Genomic DNA, 23,017 nt, shown 5'->3' with positions numbered 1-23,017 from the left:
AGATGAATTAAGTGACAATATGCATAGTAAGACCGGGATTCTGATTTATACTAAGCTTCACATAAGAGGTGCAACAGGTTTCTATGTTTCTTAGACTTTGTTATTAATTTATGCCAAGATATGAACATGTCTTCGCCTAGTTGCCCAATTAAGATCCATTTTAGTAAACTACTACATAAACTTTTTCTTTTATTTAAAGTTAACAATTGGACATTAAATACTTTAGAAGAAGATCAGATAGACAATCAAGTGATCCTATTTTATGCAATCAATGGAGTTGAAAAAAGTTGTATAGTGGTCAACTTTTGTGGTAGCAGTGTAGCACTGGCAAATGTTAAAGTGAAAAAGTAAGAAACAATGTACATGGTATAAGGCATATATATTTATCACAAATATATTCTTGACACGTGTCATTGTCGTTGATTAATTAACGTATGCAAACCTATTGGATCGTAGCAATGAGGCAACCCAAAAGGCATGAGTTATACATGGAGCACCAAAGGTCAATCACCTCATCAACGGAGCACTTAATGTCATTTAATAGGCTGCCAATGGGGCAGCAAAGGTCATCCAAGGGAGGGGCTACAAAGGACAAGTGGTATAACAAGGGCAAGAGGAAGATACATCTTTTAAATTCTCTACCACCATGGAAACTTCTACGAGTTCAATCTCTATATAACTACATTTGACTTGATTCTAGTACGTTCGATGAAAGAACTAGATATGTAGGCAACTGCACATAAGAAGTACAGTCAATACTATCAATCAAACCATTTTGGTAAGGTAAACGATAAACAAATTTTAAGCATTTATGCATGGTGCTTTGATTCACATGATAATAAATAATTCCCATAGGAAACCACCATGTAATTACTAAAATGTTCTTCAAACATGAGCAAGCAAGAGACTCCAATATCTTTTACTATAATCATCTATTTTTGTACAGGCCGATTTCACCATGTTGTGGCAAGTTTTGCATTTGAAAATTGAAATCTAGAACACGGGGATTAGCACACAACAAACCCTTGTCGCCCAAAAATACAAAGAATGCAGCAATACGAATATCCTGGTTCCAAAAATCTTCCCTAAATGGAGAACACGTGGGATTTTATTATTTCATCACAGAAAGATAGTATTAGTGTAATAGTAGACAATTCAAAAACTAAACAAACATGACTATTGAACCAAAGACAATCCCCACTTTGAGCAGTAACAAGAAATATAATTGTAGTAAGTACTTCAAATAGTTTCAGACTTCTTCACCAAGCAATTGTCCAAGAGTTATTATGTGGAATGGCTCCACAAGAGATAGCTTCAAACTTTCTAGTTTACGAGAAACACAGTCCATTGTGGGTCGAGATTCAGAACTAACATTTACGCATGAAAATGCCAGTTTTGCGTTTACCAATCCATCCTTAACGAGCTCTGTAGTGGGAGGTTGAAGACGTTTGTCTAATATATCCATCAACAAAGCATTTGATCCACTTGTAGAAGATGATGTAGCAAGAGATGATAAAAATTCACCTTGATGATTTCCCATTGCCACTTCAAGTGCTGACACTCCAAAGTTATACACATCACATTTTGCAGTCAACCTCATTGTGGAAGCCAACTCTACATGAAAAAAATTTATTTAAATGAGGTAAGATATTTTTAAAAAGACTAAATCGCATGTTAGAAAACCATAAATTCACCTACAAATTGAATGTAAATAGTGAACAAGAGAAAAAGAAAGATTTACCTGGGGCCAAATAACCATACGTTCCAGCTGGTGCAGTCCAATTGGAAGAATCGGGTATTAAATCTCGAGCAATACCAAAATCAGCAACACAAGCATCATATTCTGAATTCAACAAAACATTCTTGCTCGAAATGTCTCGATGAATCAATGGCAGTGTGCAACCATGGATGTAAGACAAAGCATTAGCTACACTTTTCATGATGTCTACCCTCTTCTTCCAATCCAAACTAGTTGCTTCTTCTACATTGCTCAAAAGTTGGGCTAAGCTCCCCCTTTCCAAATACTCATATACCAAAAAAAGAGTGTTGAACATGTGAACAAAATCCATAAAGTTTCACAATGCTTCGATGTCTCAATTCTGTTAATGCGTGTACCTCAGTTTGAAATGATCTTAAATTGACCACTTCACCATCCTGTGCTGAGTTAATTTTCTTTACAGCAACTACTTGTCCAGTTGACAAAACCGCTTTGTAGACGCTTCCATATCCCCTCCCACTCCAATCCAGTACTTCCCGTTAAACCCATCCGTTGCTTCAATAACGTCTTCATATACTATACTCCCATTATAATTCCAAATACAAAATAAATTGTTACATGTTGCTCTTGTCACTTCCTCTTCAACTCTTTTTTTTCTTATAAAACATGGAACAAGTTCCAACGATTACAATCAAAAGAGAGAACAATCCCACAAGACAAAGAATGGTGATCTTGATTAGTTTAACTCATCTCTTTACACCTTTGCTTATTTCAGAAGATCTACAAGGTGACAAAGCTTTTGCACCTTAATATGAACATAAGATCTGATTTATACTAAGCTTCACATAAGAGGTGCAACGGGTTTCTATGTATCTTAGACTTAGTTATTAATTTATGCCAAGATATGAACATGTCTTCGTTTAGCTGCCCAATTAAGATCCATTTTAGTAAACTACTGCATTAACTTTGCCTTTTATTTAAATTTAACAATTGGACATTAAATACCTTAGAAGAAGATTATATAGATAATCAAGTGATCCTATTTTATGCAATCAATGGAGTTGAAAAAGTCGTATAGTGGTCAACTTTTGTGGTAGCAGTGTAGCATTACACATAGCAAATGTTAAAGTGAAAAAGAAAGAAACAATGTACTTGGTATAAGGTGCATATATTTATCACCAATATATTCTTGACACGTGTCATTGTCATTGATTAATTAATATATGCAAACCTATTGGATCGTAGCAACCAGGCAACCCAAAAGGCATGAGTTATACATGGAACACCAAAGGTTGATCACCTCATCAACGAAGCACTTAATGTCGTCATCGTCATTTAATAGGCTACCAACGGGGAATCAAAGGTCATTACCACCATGGAAACTTCTACAAGTTAAATCTCTATATAACTACATTTGACTTGATTCTAGGTCATTCGATGAAAGAACTAGATATGTAGACAGCTGCACATAAGAAGTACAATTAATACTATCAATCAAACCATTTTGGTCAGGTAATGGATAAAGGAATTTTACACACTTACACATGGTGCTTTGATTCACATGATAATAAATAATTTCCATAGGAAACCACCATGTAATTACTAAAATGTTCTTCAAACATGAGCAAGCAAGAGACTCCAATATCTTTTACTATAATCATCTATTTTTGTACAGGCCAATTTCACCATGTTGTGGCAAGTTTTGTATTTGAAGATTGAAATCTAGAACACTGGGACTAGTGCGCAACACACCCTTGTCGCCCAAAAATACAAAGAATGCAGCAATACGAATATCCTGGTTCCAAAAATCTTCCCTTAAACGAAGAACACATGGGATTTTATTATTTCATCACAGAAAGATAGTATTAGTGTAATAGTAGACAATTCAAAAACTAAACAAACATGACTATTGAACCAAAGACAATCCCCACTTTGAGCAGTAACAAGAAATATAATTGTAGTAAGTACTTCAAATAGTTTCAGACTTCTTCACAAAGCAATTGTCCAACAGTTATCATGTGGAGCGACTCCACAAGAGATAGCTTCAAATTTTCTAGTTTATGAGCAACACAGTCCATTGTGGGTCGAGATTCAGGACTAACATTTACGCATGTAATGGCCACTTTTGCGCTTACTAATACTTCCTTGACGAGCTCCGTAGTAGGAGGTTGAAGACGTTTGTCCAATATATCCATCAACAAAATATTTGATCCACTTGTAGAAGATGATGTAGCAAGAGATGATAAAAATTCACCAGGATGATTTCCCATTATCACTTCAAATGCTAACACTCCAAAGCTATACACATCACATTTTGCAGTCAACCTCATTGTGAAAGCCAACTCTACATGAAAAAAATTTATTTAAATGTGGTCAGATATTTTAAAAGAAACTAAATCGCATGTTAGATAGAAAACCATAAATTCACCTACGAATCGAATGTAAATAGTGAACAAAAGAGAAGGAAAGATTTACCTGGGGCCAAATAACCATACGTTCCGGCTGGTGCCGTCCAATTGGAAGAATCGGGCATTAAATCTCGAGCAATACCAAAATCAGCAACACAAGCATCATATTCTGAATTCAACAAAACATTCTTGCTCGAAATGTCTCGATGAATCAATGGTGGTGTGCGACCATGCATGTAAGACAAGGCATTAGCTACACTTTTGATGATGTCTATCCTCTTCTTCCAATCTAAACCAATTGCTTCCTTTACATTGCTCAAAAGTTGGGCTAAGCTCCCCCTTTCCAGATACTCATATACCAAAAAAGAGTGTCGAACATGTGAACAAAATCCGTAAAGTTTCACAATGCTTCGATGTCTCAGTTCTGTTAATGCATGTACCTCAGTTTGAAATGATCTTAAATTGACCACTTCATCATCCCGCGGTGAATTTTCTTCTGACCACTACTTGTCCAGTTGACAAAACGGCTTTGTAGACGCTTCCATATCCTCCTACCCCAATGCAGTACTTCTCGTTAAACCCCTCTGTTGCTTCAATAATGTCTTCATATACTATTCTCCCATTGTAATTCCAAATACTAAATAAATTGTTACATGTTGCTCTTGTCACTTCCTCTTCAACACTTTTTTTCTTATAAAACACGGAACAAATTCCAACGATTACAATCAAAAGAGATAACGATCCCACAAGACAAGGAATGATGATCTTGATTAGTTTAACTCTTCCTTTTACACCTTTGCTTATTTCAGAAGATCTGCAAGGTGACAAAGCTTTTGCGTGACCGCACAAGCCTTTGTTGTTAACAAATGCTTCGGCTGAAGCCTCGCGGAAAGCTTTGGAATCAGGAACCGGACCTTCTAATGCATTGTAGGATATATCAATAGAAGTCAAACTTAGCATTCTTGCCAATGAATTTGGAATGGAACCAGAGAACATATTGTGCGACAAATTCAAGTTCTCCAAGTTAAGCATTTGAGCAAAGGAAGGTGGAATAGAACCAGAAAACGTATTCTGGCTCAGGTCGAGCAACTCTTGAATGTGAGCCAGATTGCCTAATTCAGATGGTATGCTTCCATTGAATTTATTTTTACGCAACTTCATATGATACAAGCTGGAGCAATCGCCAATCTTTTTTGGTATTGGTCCACTCAGATTGTTGGTGGACAAATCTAGTTTCTCTAGACGACTTAGGCTTCCAATCTCGGAAGGCAAATTGCCATATAGATGGTTATCACTCAAGTTGAGGTTCACTAACGAAGCCAAGTTCCCTATTTCTTTTGGAATCTCTCCTGTGAGATGGTTTGATGAGAGATCAAACATTCCTAGATGAGTCAAGCTTCCAAACTCACGAGGTATGGTACCAGTGAGTTTGTTGTTAGTTATTTTAAAACTTGTTAAATTTTTGCATTTGCTCCAATTACTTGAAAGATTGCCGTACAAGTTGTTGTTACTCAAATCAATGAAATCAAGACTTGGATGTATGCCAAATGAATTTGATATGTCTCCCGTGAGTTGGTTTCCATCTAGTCGAAGTCGAAACAATCTTAGATAATTTTTCAAGTTGGGGATGGGACCAATTAGATTATTGGAACTTGCAGTGAAAATTTGAAGTTGTCCACCGAATGAAGAAGGGATTGAACCGCTGAGATGATTTGTACAAAATTCTAATTCCACAAGAGATTTCAAGTTTCCAATTTCTGAAGGAATGGAGCCAGAAAGTTCGTTCTTATAGAGGTACAATATGGTTAAGTTTTGTAAGCTACCGAATGAAGAAGGGATTGAACCGCTAAGATGATTTGTACTAAGATCTAGTTCCACAAGAGATTTCAAGTTTCCTATTTCTAGCGGAATTGAACTTGAAAATTGATTTGAAAAGAGGGATAGATAGTTTAAGTTTCTCAAATCACACAAACTAGAAGGAATGGAGCCAAAAAGATGGTTTTGCGCGAAATCAAGCCTTTGGAGACTTGTTAATTGGCCCATTTCGGATGGTATTTCTCCAGAGAAATTATTGTTGTAAAAGTCGATGTAATTGAGTTTGGAAAGTTCAGTAATTTGGACTGGAATGGCTCCATACAGTGAATTGAAACTGAGGTTCAAACCATTAAGATTTGGAAGGCTTGAGAAGGGGAAGCTTTGAAGCTACCTGCCAAACTTGTGTTTGATAGGTTAATGTCCACAACCTTTCCCGCCTTGCAAGAAATGCCGAACCAGTCGCGGCAGTGATGAGAAGAATTGACATGACTAGGAGGGAGTACCCATGAAGATAGTGCAGAAGTGGCCTGACCATGAAGGCTATCTTTCCAATTGAGAAGTGCATGGGCTTCTTCACTGGGACTAGTAGAAGAAGAGTTTACATTGAAAGAAGAAAACAACAGTAAAACTAATAAGACAAGAAAAGAGACCAGCAGTTTCATGTGATACGAAGCCATGAACTTGGATGATGGGGTTGTGAGTTTCACTGTCTTGGCTACGTGATAGACGTGAAGTTCATGCTTTATATATAGTGCTGGAACATCACTGATTGTGGCATTATTCAGTGTGTGGGTCAGGTACATCAAAGAACTTTGTTGCTGATCGTAAGACTTGTAGCTCAGTTTGTGCGGAAGAAATAAACCACCACTAGCTAGACTATGCTTTTTGTATGGTAGTAGCGGAAGTTCATTTCTGTTGAATACGGCAGGTCCATCAAGTCTAGTCCTTTGCAGCGTCAGACACTTCAAGACTTGCAAGTTGCAATTATCGGAAGATATCCAAAAGACTCGGTTTGAGTGTTTGACCCACTAAATCAAGAAATATAAGTTCCGAAAATTAAATTAACCGAAATTGTCACAATTTATTCATGATAAATTGATAGTAACACGTCAGTCTAGCTGGTCAGATTATGTATTTTAGTCGCGCCGTGGATTCTAAGAAATTAATGAAAATCCTAAGAACCTACTGCCTACACAGCAAAATGGCGAAGTACGATTAAAATGATATTCTATTTGTCAAACGGATGTCAGAAAACATCTCACACAATTTTCATGAACTAGGTGTACTATAAATCTCTCTGGCTCAGATGATATTATCACCAATCAAGTTTTTCCAAGAAAAGTGATCAAACACAGCTGTTTGGAATTTATGAATACGTGGTGACCAAACACAGAACGTAGCAATGCAATACCATTTTCAAACGAAACTTAAACGACTGAATTAAGAAAGAGAGAAAGGCATCTTTATATTTTAGTAGGCTTAACCTACATTGTGCGCCATGCACTTTAAAAGATGTCTTGAGAAACATTTTGAACCTTTACGAGCCGTAGATAGATAATTCCAAAGCAGCACTTGCTTTTCTCGGGCTTCTGCGAACATTTTTGATGAATGAGTAGTCATCCTGTGCAATGCCATAGCATTCTTCAACACACAATTTATAAGAAATAACTCAATCTTGTTGGCACCAAATCTCAGGGTAATTGTAATAATTAAGAGCAAAATATTACAAAGAAGAAAAAAAGTTGGAGGAAGAACTGTCCAAATAGACTCTTCTAGACCTCCTCAGTGCGTAAATCTAAAGTAAGTTACATCAGGGTAGAAAGTCCGGTTTGCAACCCCCACCATTGTTGAATTCCATTTGGTAGCAGCACGCCTTTCTTAGCACAACAATCCGCGCTAAAATTCAACTCCCACCACGTGCATGTTACATTAATCCAATTAGCCTGTTGCTTAACCTTGTTCCATTTAGCTTTGATTGACCAATCAACTTTGCCACTTTGAAAAGCCTTGACTGCTGCGGAGGAGTCTGATTCCACCCAAATATTAGTCCAGCCCATGTCAATTGCTCTCCTTATGCTCTCCACTATAGCAACAGACTCAGCAATGTAGTTTGTCAAAACTCCAAGACCTCCTATAAGTGTTCCCACCACAAGACCCATGTTGTCGCGAAAAATAGAACCCCAACCAGCCAAGCCTGGGTTACCTCTACAAGCACCATCCGTGTTAATTTTTAGAGTGTTTTCAGAGGGGAGAGCCCAGTAGCACTCTAAAATTTGGGGCGCTCTTCTATGCCTCGTTAATTTGCAGAACAAATGAATGGAGTGTGGCGAGGTCAGATACAATACTGTTGATGTTACTTCTGGACAAATTGTATGCGTGCTTCACCGCTTGAGTAATGCGCTTGATAGTGTAGGAGAGATTAGCCTGACCCTTGTTGTACACGATCTTATTTCTAGTCTTCCAAACTTCCACCAGACAAGTGATCGCTGCTGCAGACCAAAGATCCCTTATCAATGGACTCTTGTTTTTACATAGCATGAGGATGTCATTGGCGCCACAAACTTGCCCAATGTTAAACTTGTTAGTGAGAAAGTTCTATTAGAATATGTTAGTATTAGTATATGTCCAATATGGAAAGTCCCATGTTTCTATAAGTGTGGACATCCATATCTAGTAGTTGCTATTATCATATTTTAGGTTAGTATAAGTATGTAACTCTGGATAGAGAACAAACTCTCTCTCAGACTCTAAACTCCAACCCTAATCAATCTCTAGTCTTCTCTGTTCTTATTCTTGGTTTCTCTGATATATCAATGTTACAACTCTCCTAGCATCACCACTAACATAGAATTCAACATGGTATCAGAGCGAGGTTCAGTGGTATGCTAGGAGAGGAATCCCTCACCAAGAAACAAAATCAAGTTTATTTAAGTTTTTTAGTATAGTATTCAAGTCAAGTTTCAAGAAGAAGAAGGATTTCTCACAAAAAGAAGTTTTTATATCTCAATTCAAGTTTCAATTTTTTCTCTGGCGAGTTTACTGTTCACGGTATTGTTCACCGGCACTGTTCACGAGTACTATTCACCGATACTGTTCACGGTACTATTCATCGTCATGTTAAAGTAAGTTTTAAAGATTCTGTTAGTGTTTAAAGTTTGTTTGAAGAATGCTAGGAGAGAGATCCGAAGTTTCTCAGTATTGGTTTCTTAGTATTGTTTCGTTTCTGCAATCTACGTCTTCCGCAATCTCTCTGTCTTAGTATTGATAAGATAAGGGGCACAATCTCTCTCAGATCCCCGGAGTTTTGGCCTTGACGGCGCCTGCTCCATGCCTCCACACATAAGTTTTCGAGATTTTTGAAGTATCAAGCCTTTGGAAAGTAGTTTGCACTCTCATCCAGGATTGGAGGGGTATTATTGTTTGTATGCCATTATGGATGTTTGGGTTTCTAGTTTCCGCCGGTTGAATGCGATGTCAGTCTTACATCTCGTTTTTAGAACATGATCAAGTTGTTTGTTTGAAGTATTATAGGGGCACATGACCTTTATCTCACGAGGAATTATTCTTTCCATCTTCCACTGTTCCCGAAGTTCGCAGTCATAAAAATGCGCGACCCACCCTTCATTCTCTATAGTGAGTATTGTTTGATGCATGTTCTGTTAGATTTTTTTTTGTGAATTGGAGTATGAGGTATAGTTTTTTGAAGTGGGCATTGGTTGGTTGTACAAGTTGGTATTTAGTTTTCTCAGTTTTAAGTTCAAGTTGGAATAGACAAGCCTTTGTATGTTTCAACAGACTTGTATATTCCAACTTGAGAGGGAGAATAGGGAGATATGAAGACATTCATTAGTATATGAGGGAAAGAGAATATGGAGACGTATGAGGAAGAGTACTCATGTCTCCATATTCCAGCAAGCCTTGACGAACTTTTCATGACAAGGCATATCCACTATTCAGTCTTCAATATGACATCTCCACTATTCATCTTCAAGATTCGGTAGCAAATCAACCTCAACGCAATTATGTTTCGGTAGCGATCAAGCCTCAACTGCAAGTATGTTTCAGGAGTACCCATAATAGTATTTTGTTAACATTAACAGTGATATTGATAGTAGTAGCCAAGAAGCACACATCAAGTCAGTGTTATTGTTTTCATTTTATATTATGACAAAATAATAAAACCAATGGAGTAAGTAGTATCCAAGCGGTAGCGCCACTAAATCGGTGTTATGATTTCGGTTGTATTTGTGGGTACACCTTTCAAGATTCGAGTTAGGCCATTGCCTACACCGACAATTTCACCTCCAGAATGTCTCAACAGTCGTTCGAGTTCTTCAACTAAAGACAGTTCTATGCAAAAGGAGGAGCAGTATTATTATCTTTTGTTTTTTTGTAATCCAAGTTGTAATTTGCATAGTTTATGTAATTACGAACAGGGGGAGTATTAGAATATATTAGTATTAGTATATGTCCAATATGGAAAGTCCCATGTTTCTATAAGTGTGGACATCCATATCTAGTAGTTGCTATTATCATATTTTAGGTTAGTATAAGTATGTAACTCTGGATAGAGAACAAACTCTCTCTCAGACTCTAAACTCCAACCTAATCAATCTCTAGTCTTCTCTGTTCTTATTCTTGGTTTCTCTAATATATCAATGTTACAACTTTCCTAACATCACCACTAACATAGAATTTAACAAGTTCCAACTGTCTTTAGCATACTTGCAATGATAAAGAAGGTGCTCCCGAGTCTCCGCGTGCTCTTTGCATAGACAACACCTCGATGCAACATGAAATTTCCTTTTCACTAAGCTATCATGGGTATGCATTACCTCCTGCAAACTTTTCCAGCCAATTGCCGTTGTTCTTGGGTGCACAAGGGCTTTCCAAAGAAATGACGCCCAGCCGGGTTTGGCATTCTTCTTTCTTACTTGCTCATGAGCTGCTGCCACTGTGAATTCTCCATCTATTGCAGGTGTCCAAATCCTTCTGTCCACTTGAGTAGGATCAGATTGTTGAAACAACAAACAAGTGTCAAGACTTACCCGTTGCTCTTCTTCTATCTTGGCCATGAGGTATGAGTAGATTGCTACTCCAGCAATTGCAATGGCTGTTCCAATGCCTGTGTGTGTCGAAATCTTGTTGCCTGTACGAAGTTTAGTGTTGGCCTGTTCGGCACCTCATTTCTGAAGATTGAAGAATATCTGGGGAACGAGCATAACCGAAACCGGAAAACAAAGCAAGAGAAAAGTGACGCTTACCAAAGACAACAATTGGGAAACCTATCACAAACACGCGTTTCAATACATTGCCAATTGCGTGAGTAAGAGGTGCCACTCTCTCGAGATCATCATTCATTTCATTCGAAGCAGATAATACAACATTATGAATCATGTGACTACTACGACAGAAGATAGTTTTGTCTTCTAGAAGATGGAATGAGTAATATCATCTTTCGGTACGGAGATATGTATATGTTTGTCATGGTTGCTTTCTAAATGGAAACTTAAATGTCCAAGTAAAATATCTGTCCTATCCCTTAAAAAGAGGCTGCCAGTATTACCACACTGTTATCAGTTCTTTTTACAATCGCGTTGCAGTATACTCTAACGATAGTAAGAAAAATACCTGATTGTAAACGTGGTAAAACATTCCAACCCAAAAAAGATCCGAAATGAACTTGGTCATACCAACTTTGGCTATTGCATCACAAATGCCATGTTTCATCAGTTGAGGTCCCTCCAACTGTAACATCAAAGGCAACAAGAATATTCGATCCGGAAAAATATTTCCGTTATATAAGAGGAAGACATTCTTTTACATTTGACTTAGGAAATATCATTTGTAGTAGGTATAAGTACACATTAATTGCAAGACTTATGAAGAAAAGCTAACACTTAATTAGAATGATAAATTAGATCGCATCAAATATGTATAGGCATATGTCTAATTCGTTAGCATATGAAAAAATCTGACACGGAGAATTGACTGAGGATACTCACAATGATAGCCAGTGGAATACAGACAATAAGAGCAATGATGGAAATGTAAGCATACAGATTGGTGCTATCCATATCAGTCTGCGACAAAGTAAGTATCAGCAAATAAAATGAGAGCAAGTAAAGTCTAATTAAGTAATAGAAAACATAAAACAATAAAAATCATATGGGAGATAACCATGGCTTTCTTTGAGTATGTACTCCTGTAAGTGAATGAGATATTTGAAATCATTGCACTAATGAAGCCAAGCTAGTTGAATGAGAGCTCAGTCAAAGATGCCATAGACACACCTGAATTTCCCGAAGATACAGCTCACAGAAAAATAAGTAACCTCACAGTAAAACGCTTAGCTTCTAAAGAAAAACCCACTTGTTGCCCGACTACAGTGCAATTACTAAAATGCATTTGGATAACATTCTTTAGTTTTAAGCATGTCTTTACACATACTCATAGCCCGACCACAGTATAGTTACTGCCGTAGAGTTTAACCACCATGTTCAGGAAGGATCATGTACGCCAAGGACACCAGAAATATTGAACCCAAGCTCGACTCACGGCAAAATCTTTGAAAGATATCGAAGCGAGGAAGATCACGAGGCAAAACTTCTGAGGAATTTGAAGAGAGCGTCTGGCGGTGTGTGGAAATTGGTAAATTTGAAGAGCAGTATGCCTTACCTTACAAAGAAAGTTACTTTCGGACCGCTACTAAGGCCTATGGCGTTACGGATCTGACTTTGTTGAGCGGAGGCCGGACTATAGCAGCTTTGAAGGAGGAACATGCACGATGTCGTCTCGCACCAGCTGTGGAAAGCGAGTGCGGGGAGATGTCGGTAGTGTCGCACTTAACCCGGTGATCATTCGGCGTGGTACCTTATTTGAAGCTGTTGTGTCGATGTGCTTATGAGTTTGGATTTGGATGGAGTGTGCATTTGTGGTTGACGGGAGGGATGCTGGAAATTGAGTCACTGGCGTTTGGAGAGTTAGTTGTCATACTTTGAAGATGCATAATAATGTAATTCGTCTTGTTCATCTGTTTGCTTGTAAGTTGTGATACAATAAAGCTAGTTTCCTGGGGTAACCTAGGCAGTTCGCCTTTCTTGTTTTTATATGCTATTGCTTTGAATGATCTGGTACCCCGTACTGGTTTGGGGGAACCATGTGATGATGAATATTGGTTAGCCGGGTTGGATTTCATGAGTAGGCTCAGCAACTCGACTAAAGAACGAACTGTGGTTGGGGTTTGTCCGAACATGCCGTTCTCTTGTTTACGTGTTATGTTTATTTCTTGTTTCCCCGTCGTGTGTGTCGTCTGCTTGATTAGCTGTATGAACGGTGATACTGCTATAACTATGCCTGTCGGATGCACTGCGGTGATAATTGACCGACGAGTAACTTGTAGGCTTGTCTGAGCGTCTTGTCGTTAAATTGTCTTCAGCTATAGGTGTCACTCGTAATGATGTTATCAGATCGCTATGATCGTGTATATCGGATAGGACGTACTGTAAGCTATTCATTGCCGCAAACGGCAGTGTTTCCTCATGTGCGTGACACGTGTAGGAAAGCGAGCGGTTCAAGGAACATAATGATGGCAGGCAGGTGGCGTTTGGCGTCTCAAGGTAATTATGAAGTGCTTAGGGAAAAGACGTTTCATAATAAGTAGACTGTTCGTAGAATTCCAGAGGTATTTGCTCGGCTTCTTGTCTTAGCTCCTCTCTACCTTGTCTCTGTACACTGCCTTCGTCACTGCTTCTACAGGTACATTTGTTTTCATTTTTGAATGCTATCTTCCTGAGAAGGAGTTGGTGTATAGTTTTAACTCATGCTGTATTGGTGCTAATCGTAGGTTTGATCATGGCAAGGTGTCTCCCCTATGTGAGAGGAGAAGGAAACATGAGAGAAACTTCACCTCTGATAATGGAGGAGATAGAGTTCGATCCTCGTGTTCATGGCGATCGTGGTAAGAGGAAGGCTGTTCCTGTAGGAGCCAAAAGCAACAAGCGTCCTAGGAGAGCTGGTCGTCCGGCTGGTGGCATTGTGTATAGGTCGCCCGCGGTGGTAGGCATTAATCGATCGTCATCTGTGCGAGCGGCGACTGAGGCAAAAAGTCGCCAAGTCGCTGGTGAGAATTTGTCCCTGCGATGTGGGGATGTGGGGAGTGAATTCTACTATCTGGGGAAGACGGGGAAGAAGCGTATGGTGAAAAGCTCGGACTGTAGCTTCCACTCAGCACCCATAGCGACTAGCGTTCTGAAGGGGATCGTGTTGGATGGTGACAAGGTGGAGGTGAAAGATGAGGACATGGAGACGCTGTTGGGGACGATGGATATGGCCGCTTGTTTGGTGAGCTTATGATGCGCTACGTTGTTGTGTCTATTTCCAGTGCAATTTAGATCTTTAATCTTGTATGTGCAGTTCCTTGCAGGATATGATAAACTAAAGGATGCTGTGCAAAACATTGAGACGAATGGCAACCCTCACGTCGAGCTGGGATATATGCGAGCTGCGTGGGGGGTTGACAAGAGGAGGCTAGAAGTGATGACCAACAAGTATCAGAATGCTGCTGCCGAGAATGTTGCATTGGTAATTGATATGACTGATCTAGAGAGGGAATTAGCTGAGGTGACTGCATATGCTAAAAAATGTCAAAAGGTAGCGCGCAAAGCACAGAAGGCGTATACCAAGGCCTGTGTCGCATATGCCGCTTTGGACGAGAAGTACCACGTCCTGAAGAAAGCGACTGAAGGCGAGGAGCAGGGACAAGGTATGCGCGTGATGCTGAGATCTGCGCGGCACACTACTTCAACTAGCGCTGCCCCAGAAGATAAGCACGTCTTGACTGATATTTGATGATGGAATCTACCGTTGTCTATTTCAGTTTAAACATTGTAAGTGTTGTTTACATTCTCCTCTCTTATATGAGAGTTAACAATAGAGCTGTGTCTTCAGGCTTGCCTGAGCAGTTCACTATTTTGGTACAGAGAACTGGTTTCCACAAAAGTGGCAGTTCGATGTTTTGTTTAATTGGTAATAGACACTGATCTGGATTTCCTGGGTAGTCCCAGCAGATCGGTGGATGTAGTTGTTGTGGCGTTGGCCAAGCATTGCTACTGTTTGTGTTCAGGATGTATATTTCTTCTTAATTACTTGTAGTTAGCATCTTGCTTTTTATGCATTTGGCTTGAAATAACTGAGGAGCTTAAGACTTAGATTAGAGACATGTTTGGCCTATGATTAGCGCTTTCTTCCTTGTTCATCATGTTATAAGAGAAGAAATGTTGGTAGCATTCCAGTCAATCTGCGTCTAGAATTAAAAGTTCTCCACTAGGTGCATTGATCTGAGCTTAGAAGTAAAACTCGGGAGAGTGTTTTGCTCAGGCAGAGCGTGTTGGCTTATAGAAGCGTAATGCTCATTGGAGAACGTAAGCTCCAGGGAGCTGGCTTCTCACGGAGAGCGTTGTCGTGTGGTCGAACCTAGAAATATAGGTCTTCGACTTGGCAAGACTTGGAGAGGCTGTGGAGCTTGTAAGTTCCAGAGAGCTGTCTACTCACGGAGGGCGTTCTCGTTTGGTCGATCCTAGAAGTATAGGTCCTCGACTTAACAAGACTTGGAGAGGTTGTGGAGCCTGTAAGCTCTAGAGAGCTGTCTGCTCACGGAAAGCGTTCTCGTTTGGTCGATCCTAGAAGTATAGGTCCTCCACTTAACAAGACTTGGAGAGGCTGTAGAGCCTGTAAGCTCCAGAGAGCTGTCTGCTCACAGAGAGCGTTCTCGTTTGGTCGAACCTAGAAGTATAGGTCCTCGACTTAACAAGACTTGGAGATTTTGTGGAGCCCTGTAAGCTCCGTGAGAGCTATCGTCGCTCACGGAGAGCGTTCTCGTTTGGTCAATCCTAGAAGTATAGGTCCTCGACTTAACAAGACTTGGAGAGGTCTGTTGAGCTGTAAGCTCCGAGTATGCGCTCCGAGAGCGTTCTCGTTTGGTCGATCCTAGAAGTATAGGTCCTCGACTTAACAAGACTTGGAGAGGCTGTGGAGCCTGTAAGTTCCAGAGAGTTGTCTGCTTACGGAGAGCGTTCTAGCTTATTACAGCGTATGGCTCGCGGAGAATGTTGGAGCATGTAAGTGTACTGGTCGTTCTTCCGGTGTGAATTGTATGACTTTTCAATGCAAGTAAATGGAGTAGATTGTAATATGCAACATAAGGAATTTAATCTTGAGTTTATACTAAAATAAAACATACAACATCAGTGGTTTTACTGATAAAACTTTTTCAGCAGATAAGTATTCCAAGGGCGAGGCAACAATTTCCCCTCTTGGGTTTTTATCCAGTATGCTCCATTGCCTACAACGCGTTCCACGATGTATGGGCCTTCCCATGTAGGTGCTAATTTGGAGTCGTCTTGTGTCTTCTTTAGCACTAGATCGCAAGGGTGGAAAGATCTAGGATGCACGTGTTTATTATAAGAGTTCTTCAGAGTTTACTGATAAGAAGCGACTCTGATGGCGGCTAAGTCACGCAGTTCATCTAGCATGTCGACCTCTCGTGCTAAAACGGAGTCATTGTGTCCCGTCTCTACGAGCTCTGACCGAGTCATGGTGACTGTTAACTCGGTGGGAATTACGGCTTTTGTGCTATAACACAAGGAGAATGGAGATTCGCCTGTACTGGACCGAGCTGTGGTGCGATGAGCCCACAAGATGTTCTCCAACTGGTTTGGACATTGGCTCTTGTTATTTTCAATCTTTTTCTTCAGATTTTCTAAAATTGCTTTGTTGCTGGCTTCTGCTTAACCATTACTCTGAGCGTATTGTGGAGTAGAAAATGCATGAACGATCTTCCACTTTGCTAGAAATTCTTTAACTGTTCTGCCTTTGAATTGGGGACCGTTGCCCATCACTAGTGTATGTGGTAAACCAAATCTGGTGATGATGTGAGTCCAGATGAAGTTTCTGACATGTGATTCTTTGACATGCGCTAAAGGAATGGCTTCGACCCACTTAGTGAAATAGTCGGTTGCAGCTAAGACGAATCGAAAACAAGTACTTTTCTGTGGAATGAATGGTCCATATTGTCCATGCCCCACATGTGAAATGGCCATGGGCTCGCTATACTGATTAGCTCATGAGCGGGCTGGATGATGTTGTGGCCGAATGTTTGGCATTTGATACACTTGAGGACGTATGCTTTGGCATCGATCTGCATACGGGGCCAAAAGTATCCTTGTGAAATTGCTTTGTGGGCTAAAGAGCGACCTCCGGCATGGTTTCCACATTCTCCTTCATGGATTTCCGCAAAAATCAATTGACCCTGCTCTGGAGTAATGCACCGCAAGTGTGGGCCACCAGCAGATTTCCTGAATAACTTGTTATGAAATAGACAATAGCGACGAGCTTGATGTGGGATTTGCTTAGCCTTGGTACGTTCTACAGGGAGCGTGCCATGCTGGATGTAGTCTATGATAGGCTGCATCCATGTCTGACTCAACTGATTAGCAGAGAGAGGGAATATATCGCTAATTGCTAAGGCGTGCTCGACTTGGTACGCAGGTCGGTCGACTACTTCAATGAGTAGTTGTCTTGGGACGCAATTCGGTGTTTGAGTGGCCAAGTAAGCTAAACTGTCTGCGTGACGGTTCTCGTCACGCAAAAAACGATGTATGGTAGCTTTCTTAAAAGAAGGCAGTAAATGATGTACGACTTGCAGATATTTCGAAAGATTACCTTCATGGGTAGTGTACTCTTTTGCAATCGGCTTAGCGACCGGTTCGCGAGTCACTAAAGACTTGAGTTTCCCGTGACACCGAAATGGCGCCATTTACACGGTCCCATGATCAATGCTTCGTACTCCGCCTCGTTGTTGGAAGTTGCGAAGTCGATTCGAGCTGACTTCTCGATCACAGTTCTATCGGGTGACACTAAGACGACCCCGATGCCACTCCCTCTCAGGTTGTTAGAGCCATCTACAAAGAGAGACCAGACTGATTTGATACGTTCCTTTGTGTCTGCGAGCTCCGTTTCTGGTTCCCAATTTGGGTCATCGACAGGGAAATCTGCTAGGAAATCTGCGACGACTTAACCTTTCTGAGAAGTTCGAGGTACAAACTCCATATGGTGTTCCCCGAGTTCTTCGGCCCATACTGCCATACGAGTAGTCTTGTTTTCTTTGTGGAAGATTTTCTTCAAGGGGAGGTCGGTAAGCACTTTGATCGGATGTGCTTGAAAGTATGGCCGGAATTTTCTTGCCGAATACAACAAAGCAAGTACGGCTCTTTCGAGGAAAGAATAATTCCTTTCCGTTGGCGTGAGCGCCTTGCTTGTAAAATAGATCGGTTTTTCTGAGTTGTTCTCCTCTTTGAAGAGAACTGAGCTGATGGCGAAGTCTGATACCGCAAGATAGAGCCCCAGTGTTTCTCCATCTGTTGGTTTGGCTAAGAATGGAGGCGTGGTGAGGTACTCTTTGAGAGTGGTGAATGGTTGGTGGCATTGATCGTTCCATGAGAACTGCTCGCCTTTTTTGAGGAGTTGTAAGAACAGTCGGCACTTGTCTGACTCCCTGGATATGAATCGATTGAGTGCAGCGACCATGCCTGATAGCTTCTGTATTTGTTTCTTTGTCTGTGGATCGGGCATGTCTAAGAACGCTCGAATTTGATCTGGATTTGCTTCGATCCCTCGTTGTGACACCTAATATCCTAGAAACATTCCGGACGCTCCAAAGAGGCATTTCTCTGGGTTCAGCCTCATTCGAGTTCGGCGTAATCTGGAGAACGCTTGCTCGAGGTAAGTGAGGTGGTCGCCTGCTTTCTTGCTTTTGACGACCATGTCGTCGATGTAAACCTCCATGGTATCTCCTAACATGTCTTGGAACATGTCAGTTACCAGACGTTGATATGTCGCTCCAGCGTTCTTAAGGCCGAACGGGAGAACGTTGTAGCAATAAATTCCTTGCTCGATGATGAACGAGGTCTTCTCTTGATCCTCCTCAGCGAGTGGAATTTGGTTGTATCCGCTGTAGGCGTCCATGAATGAGAGAAGTTCATGACCACAGATTTGGTCGACAAGTCGGTCAATGCGAGGTAGGGGAAAACTATCTTTCGGTGTTTCTTGATTGACATTCATGAAATCGACACATAGGCGAACTGTTCCATTCTTTTTGGGGACCGCAACGATGTTGGCGATCCAGTCTGGATAGTCTACCTTTCTGATGAAACCGACTTGCTTGAGTTTGTTGACCTCGTCGTTGATAGCTTTCTGAAATCGCAGGGATAATCGGCGAGGTCGTTGGCGAACTGGTTTAGCATTGGGATTTACATTTAATCTGTGACATGCTACATTAGGATCTATGTCAGGTACATCTATATACGACCAAGCGAAAACATCTTTATTCATGGCCAAAAAGTTTACAAGTTGGGCCTTGAGTGTGGGGTCAAGGTTAGCCCCTACATATACGAACTTGGGATCATCGTCAATTCCTAGGTTCACTCGCTTTTTGTCTGCATGTTAAGGTGTTGTCTTTGGCGTTGATGCTCCCTCAGATGGTAATACTTTATCGGCCTGCGGGAGAGTGGAATTGGCCGTAGGAGCTGGATCGATATCTGTGGCGACGACAACAAGGGCTGGAATGGCCTCTGTGGTTATGACAACAGAATCCGAAGTGACCGCCGGAATTGATATTTGTTGCGCGAAACATGATGGCTCGACTTTTGAGGTGCTAACTGGTGGAACAACAACAACGGAGGTGACTTATGGGGTCTTGACTACTAGATTGACAGCAACTGATGTGACTTCTGGGTTTCGATCTGATGGATCGACAATGGTTGGAGTGACTTCTGGAGTTAAAACAGACGACTGAACCTTTTTGCTGGACCCCCCAGCGTGCTGTTTTGATGCTTTGGCTCTAACCTCGGCAACCAGGTCTTTGGCCATTATATAACTGGTGGGTTCGTTCCTTATGTGGACTGGTACACTATCGGTCTTACTTGCTGATAGGATTTGGTTACAATGATATGCTTCCAGCTGATTGCTACGCAGTTCCATCATTCCCCTAGGGCCTGGAAAACGGAAAACTTTATGCAATGTTGACGGTACAGCTTGCATTTGATGGATCCACCGCCGACCTAGTATGGCGTTATAAGACGACTTGATGTCCAGAACGTTGAAGCGTGTATTGCAGCTGACTTTGTCTTCCTTGGACCCTACTGATACTGGGAGTATGATGTCATCGACGGGGTCGGCCCTGGAGCCATTGAATCCATAAAGGGGGGCAATCGGATCTATGAGGACTGATTTGGGTAAACTCATCTCTTGAACGGTGTGATAGAATAAAATGTCGCACGAGCTCCCGGGGTCGATCAGGATGCGCTTTACTGTCCAGTCGCTAATCTTAATGTGGACGACAAGTGCGTCGTTGTGAGGGAGGCAGACCTTGTTGAGGTCAGCCTCTGTGAAAATAATATCTCCTGAGTTCGCGACTGAAGCCGGCGGAGCATGTGCTGCTTGGGAAGTGAAATGATACACTTCCTGAAGAGCGCCGACATGATGTCTTTTTTCTCTGGAGGAGGTCACAGAATCATCGGGGAAAGTAATCATATGAATGGTTCTAGCATTGTCACGATCGGACGAGTGTTGTCTTCGCCGCCGTGGCAGAAACGGTCTCTGGGGACGCCCCTCCGCTTTGAGGGCGAGCTTGAAACTCTTGGTGGTGACGGCAAGGCGAAGATCGACTGCGTACTCGGCGGGCCATAAGTTTATGGTGCAAATCTCTGTCAGGAATATTAGTGTACTATTATGACCCGCTTCCACAAAGTCCTGACGATAGTGCTTAATCCCCCAGCACGCATTGGTTTCATGGCATTTTGCTTTGTGGAATGCGCAGTAGGGCTTGTCAGGTCGATCTATTGGTTGCCTCACATCTAGTCGGAAGTATGAGGCGCGCTGGATATTGTCCAGTATGTAACTAGGGGAGCGTGTCAAGACAGCGAACGCTCTGCTGTTGTCTGGTCGGATAGCTGCCTTTGGTGCAAGCGACCTGGATCGCTTTTTGGCACGCGGGGTATGATCAGAGATCGCTGCCACCTCCTGGTCTTCGGCTAAACCACTGGACTTCAAACTTTCTTGCAACTTAATATACTTGTCGACCCGAGCATACAGTTCAGACAGCGTTTCTGGGCGTTCTTTCATCAATGATCTGGAGAGGTCGGTATTACACACTCGACAGGCGTTAGAAAATGCCAGTGTGGCAAAAGACTCTTTCAGGCCGCTTTCCATACATAACAGCTCGGCCTTGAACCGTCCTAAGAATTGGCGAATGGTTTCGTCTTCCCGGAATGATAGCTGGAACAGTGAGTCAATATCTGCTTTCTTTCATCTGTTATGCACATATTGACTGGCAAACAGATCAGTAAGTTGTTCGAAGGTTTTGATAGAATCAGGCTCAAGTGAGAAGAACCAATCAAGTGCGCCATCCTTGAGGCTGGCTGGAAATAATCGACAGTGAAGGTGATCAAACTCAGGGGAACTGTAAAGCGCCAGACTTTGGATGTAGCGAGCCACATGCTGACCGGGGCATGTGCTACCATCATACATTGGGAAGCGTGGCTGGATAAAATCTTGAGGAGAGGGTTTATTGAGGACCTCAGCACTGAATGGAGACGCACGGTATGTCCTGAGCATTTTTTGAACAATCTGGGTCGCATCCTTTCTTACCGCACTCTGGCCGATCCTTTGCGATAATTCATTAATCTGTTGATTAACTTCGTTGATGCCGTTCTCAGCGACATTACCGACTGGTTGATGTTGGTAAGCATCTACTTGTGCTCGTAAAGCAACATTTTCCTGCCTAAGCAAGGAAATGCTCTCGTTTGTTAAACCCAGCTAGTTTGCGAGGTTTTGAACTTGACCTTCGAGGCTTGCCATGCTTCGTGGGCTTGAGAATTGTTGATTTTTGAGTTATGTTAAAGTGGATTCTCAAGTAATCGAGACCACAGACGACGCCAATGTAAAGGGGGTTTTTAGGTTTTTCTTTAGATGTGATTAAAAGAGGGAAATGGGTTGAAGTTTTTTGGAGAGACCGAGTTCGCTGTGGAGCGAGCTGCCTACGTATCTTCTCTTGGTTTTTCAGGGGAGAGAAGAATCAGGTCTCACGTAGTTCAAGCAGGTCGTATTTATAGGCCTAAGGGAGTGTTGATCCTAGAGACACGTGTATCTCTTGCACATTTGTAGGGTGGAGATTATGAATGTGTGTTGGGCTGGTTTTAGTATGAGTCATGGGCTGATTGGAAGTTGGTGCGGTAGTCCCTATTTCCCGGGGGTGGGAAGTACGAGTAAGATTTTTGTAATGATTGCACCTGGTGGTGACTTTCTCTGAGGCGTTCTGTCTCCAGCAGTTTGTTCGTCCTAAGACATCCTTGAACGAGCTTAGGCATACCACCTACATGAAAGGAGCTGCTCACAGATCGGTCTTGTAGGTCGATGTCTTGAGTTCGCTTATGCTTCGCGCGTGCGCTATATTCCTTAATAAGGATACTGCTCCCCTACAAAAACCAACTTCGAATGCTACAAAATCAATGGCGCTTTTTGAAATGGATAGATGTCAGGATAGATAACAAAACGTTTCCAGCTTAAGAATAGGAAGGTTGTTACCCAAAATGATGCTTAATTCAGCCCAAAGATTTCTTCTGTGTATGTAAAGCGAGCTTGCATGCACAAATCAGATGATACAGCCTTGCACTTTTATTGTAATCTGCTGCTTAGAACTGCCAATAAGATGAAGGGCTGCAAAACAATTTTTCCAAAATACACAAAGATTGGGAGTGTCAGTTCCATTATTATTGCTTAAGAAACTTGAACTAAACCCAAGGTTTTGAAAAAAAACTTGTAGGGACGGAATTGGTTTTGGGTTTTGCAATTCCAACCAAGTCGGGATCCCATTTCTTTAGAATGCTGGAGAGCATATTCTGGCTTTTGGCATTAGCAATGTGTTAGATCCCTTCTCTTCCACTCTCTCTCTATCTCCTTTTTTCCCTAGGTCTCGCCCCTCTCTCTTTCTTTTCTTTTTCGTCCCTCCCCCCCCCCCCCC

The 23,017-nt window shown here is 41.5% G+C and overlaps 2 protein-coding genes and 1 pseudogene across 5 annotated transcripts; all 3 read right to left on the bottom strand.

The window, feature by feature from the left end:
* Nucleotides 1-1,249: 1,249 nt before the first annotated feature.
* Nucleotides 1,250-3,046, bottom strand: LOC147476537 (MDIS1-interacting receptor like kinase 2 pseudogene; annotated as a pseudogene).
* A 507-nt stretch (nucleotides 3,047-3,553) lies between these two features.
* Nucleotides 3,554-6,693, bottom strand: LOC147476536 (uncharacterized). Its single transcript, XM_086584848.1, is given in 3 exon segments — nucleotides 3,554-4,061; nucleotides 4,193-4,614; nucleotides 4,616-6,693. Coding segments are annotated over 3 exon segments (2,340 nt in total). The 5' UTR covers nucleotides 6,169-6,693; the 3' UTR covers nucleotides 3,554-3,696.
* A 901-nt stretch (nucleotides 6,694-7,594) lies between these two features.
* On the bottom strand, nucleotides 7,595-23,017 carry LOC147476535 (triose phosphate/phosphate translocator, chloroplastic-like). 4 transcript variants are annotated; one of them, XR_015208985.1, is made up of 7 exons: nucleotides 22,814-23,017; nucleotides 22,582-22,713; nucleotides 11,946-12,023; nucleotides 11,572-11,688; nucleotides 10,989-11,147; nucleotides 10,642-10,909; nucleotides 7,595-8,535 (listed from the first exon to the last, which is right to left on the bottom strand). XR_015208985.1 is itself a non-coding variant. In XM_086584320.1 (4 exons), exons 1-4 carry the CDS (start codon nucleotides 12,172-12,174, stop codon nucleotides 11,124-11,126), a joined length of 273 nt encoding a protein of 90 aa, XP_086440446.1. In that variant the 5' UTR covers nucleotides 12,175-12,321; the 3' UTR covers nucleotides 10,975-11,123. The 4 variants fall into 4 exon arrangements, 1 of the variants encoding a protein (XP_086440446.1); XR_015208986.1 differs by having other exon boundaries at nucleotides 22,854-23,017; XR_015208987.1 differs by lacking the exons at nucleotides 7,595-8,535; nucleotides 10,642-10,909; nucleotides 22,814-23,017 and adding an exon at nucleotides 12,121-12,233 and having other exon boundaries at nucleotides 11,011-11,147; nucleotides 22,582-22,689.

The sequence above is a fragment of the Coptis chinensis genome, chromosome 9, assembly GCF_015680905.1.
Source record: "Coptis chinensis isolate HL-2020 chromosome 9, ASM1568090v1, whole genome shotgun sequence".
NCBI classification, from domain to species: domain Eukaryota; kingdom Viridiplantae; phylum Streptophyta; class Magnoliopsida; order Ranunculales; family Ranunculaceae; genus Coptis; species Coptis chinensis.
Note: the sequence above shows the minus strand (reverse complement) of the source record. Positions and strands in the feature narration are given on the sequence as shown.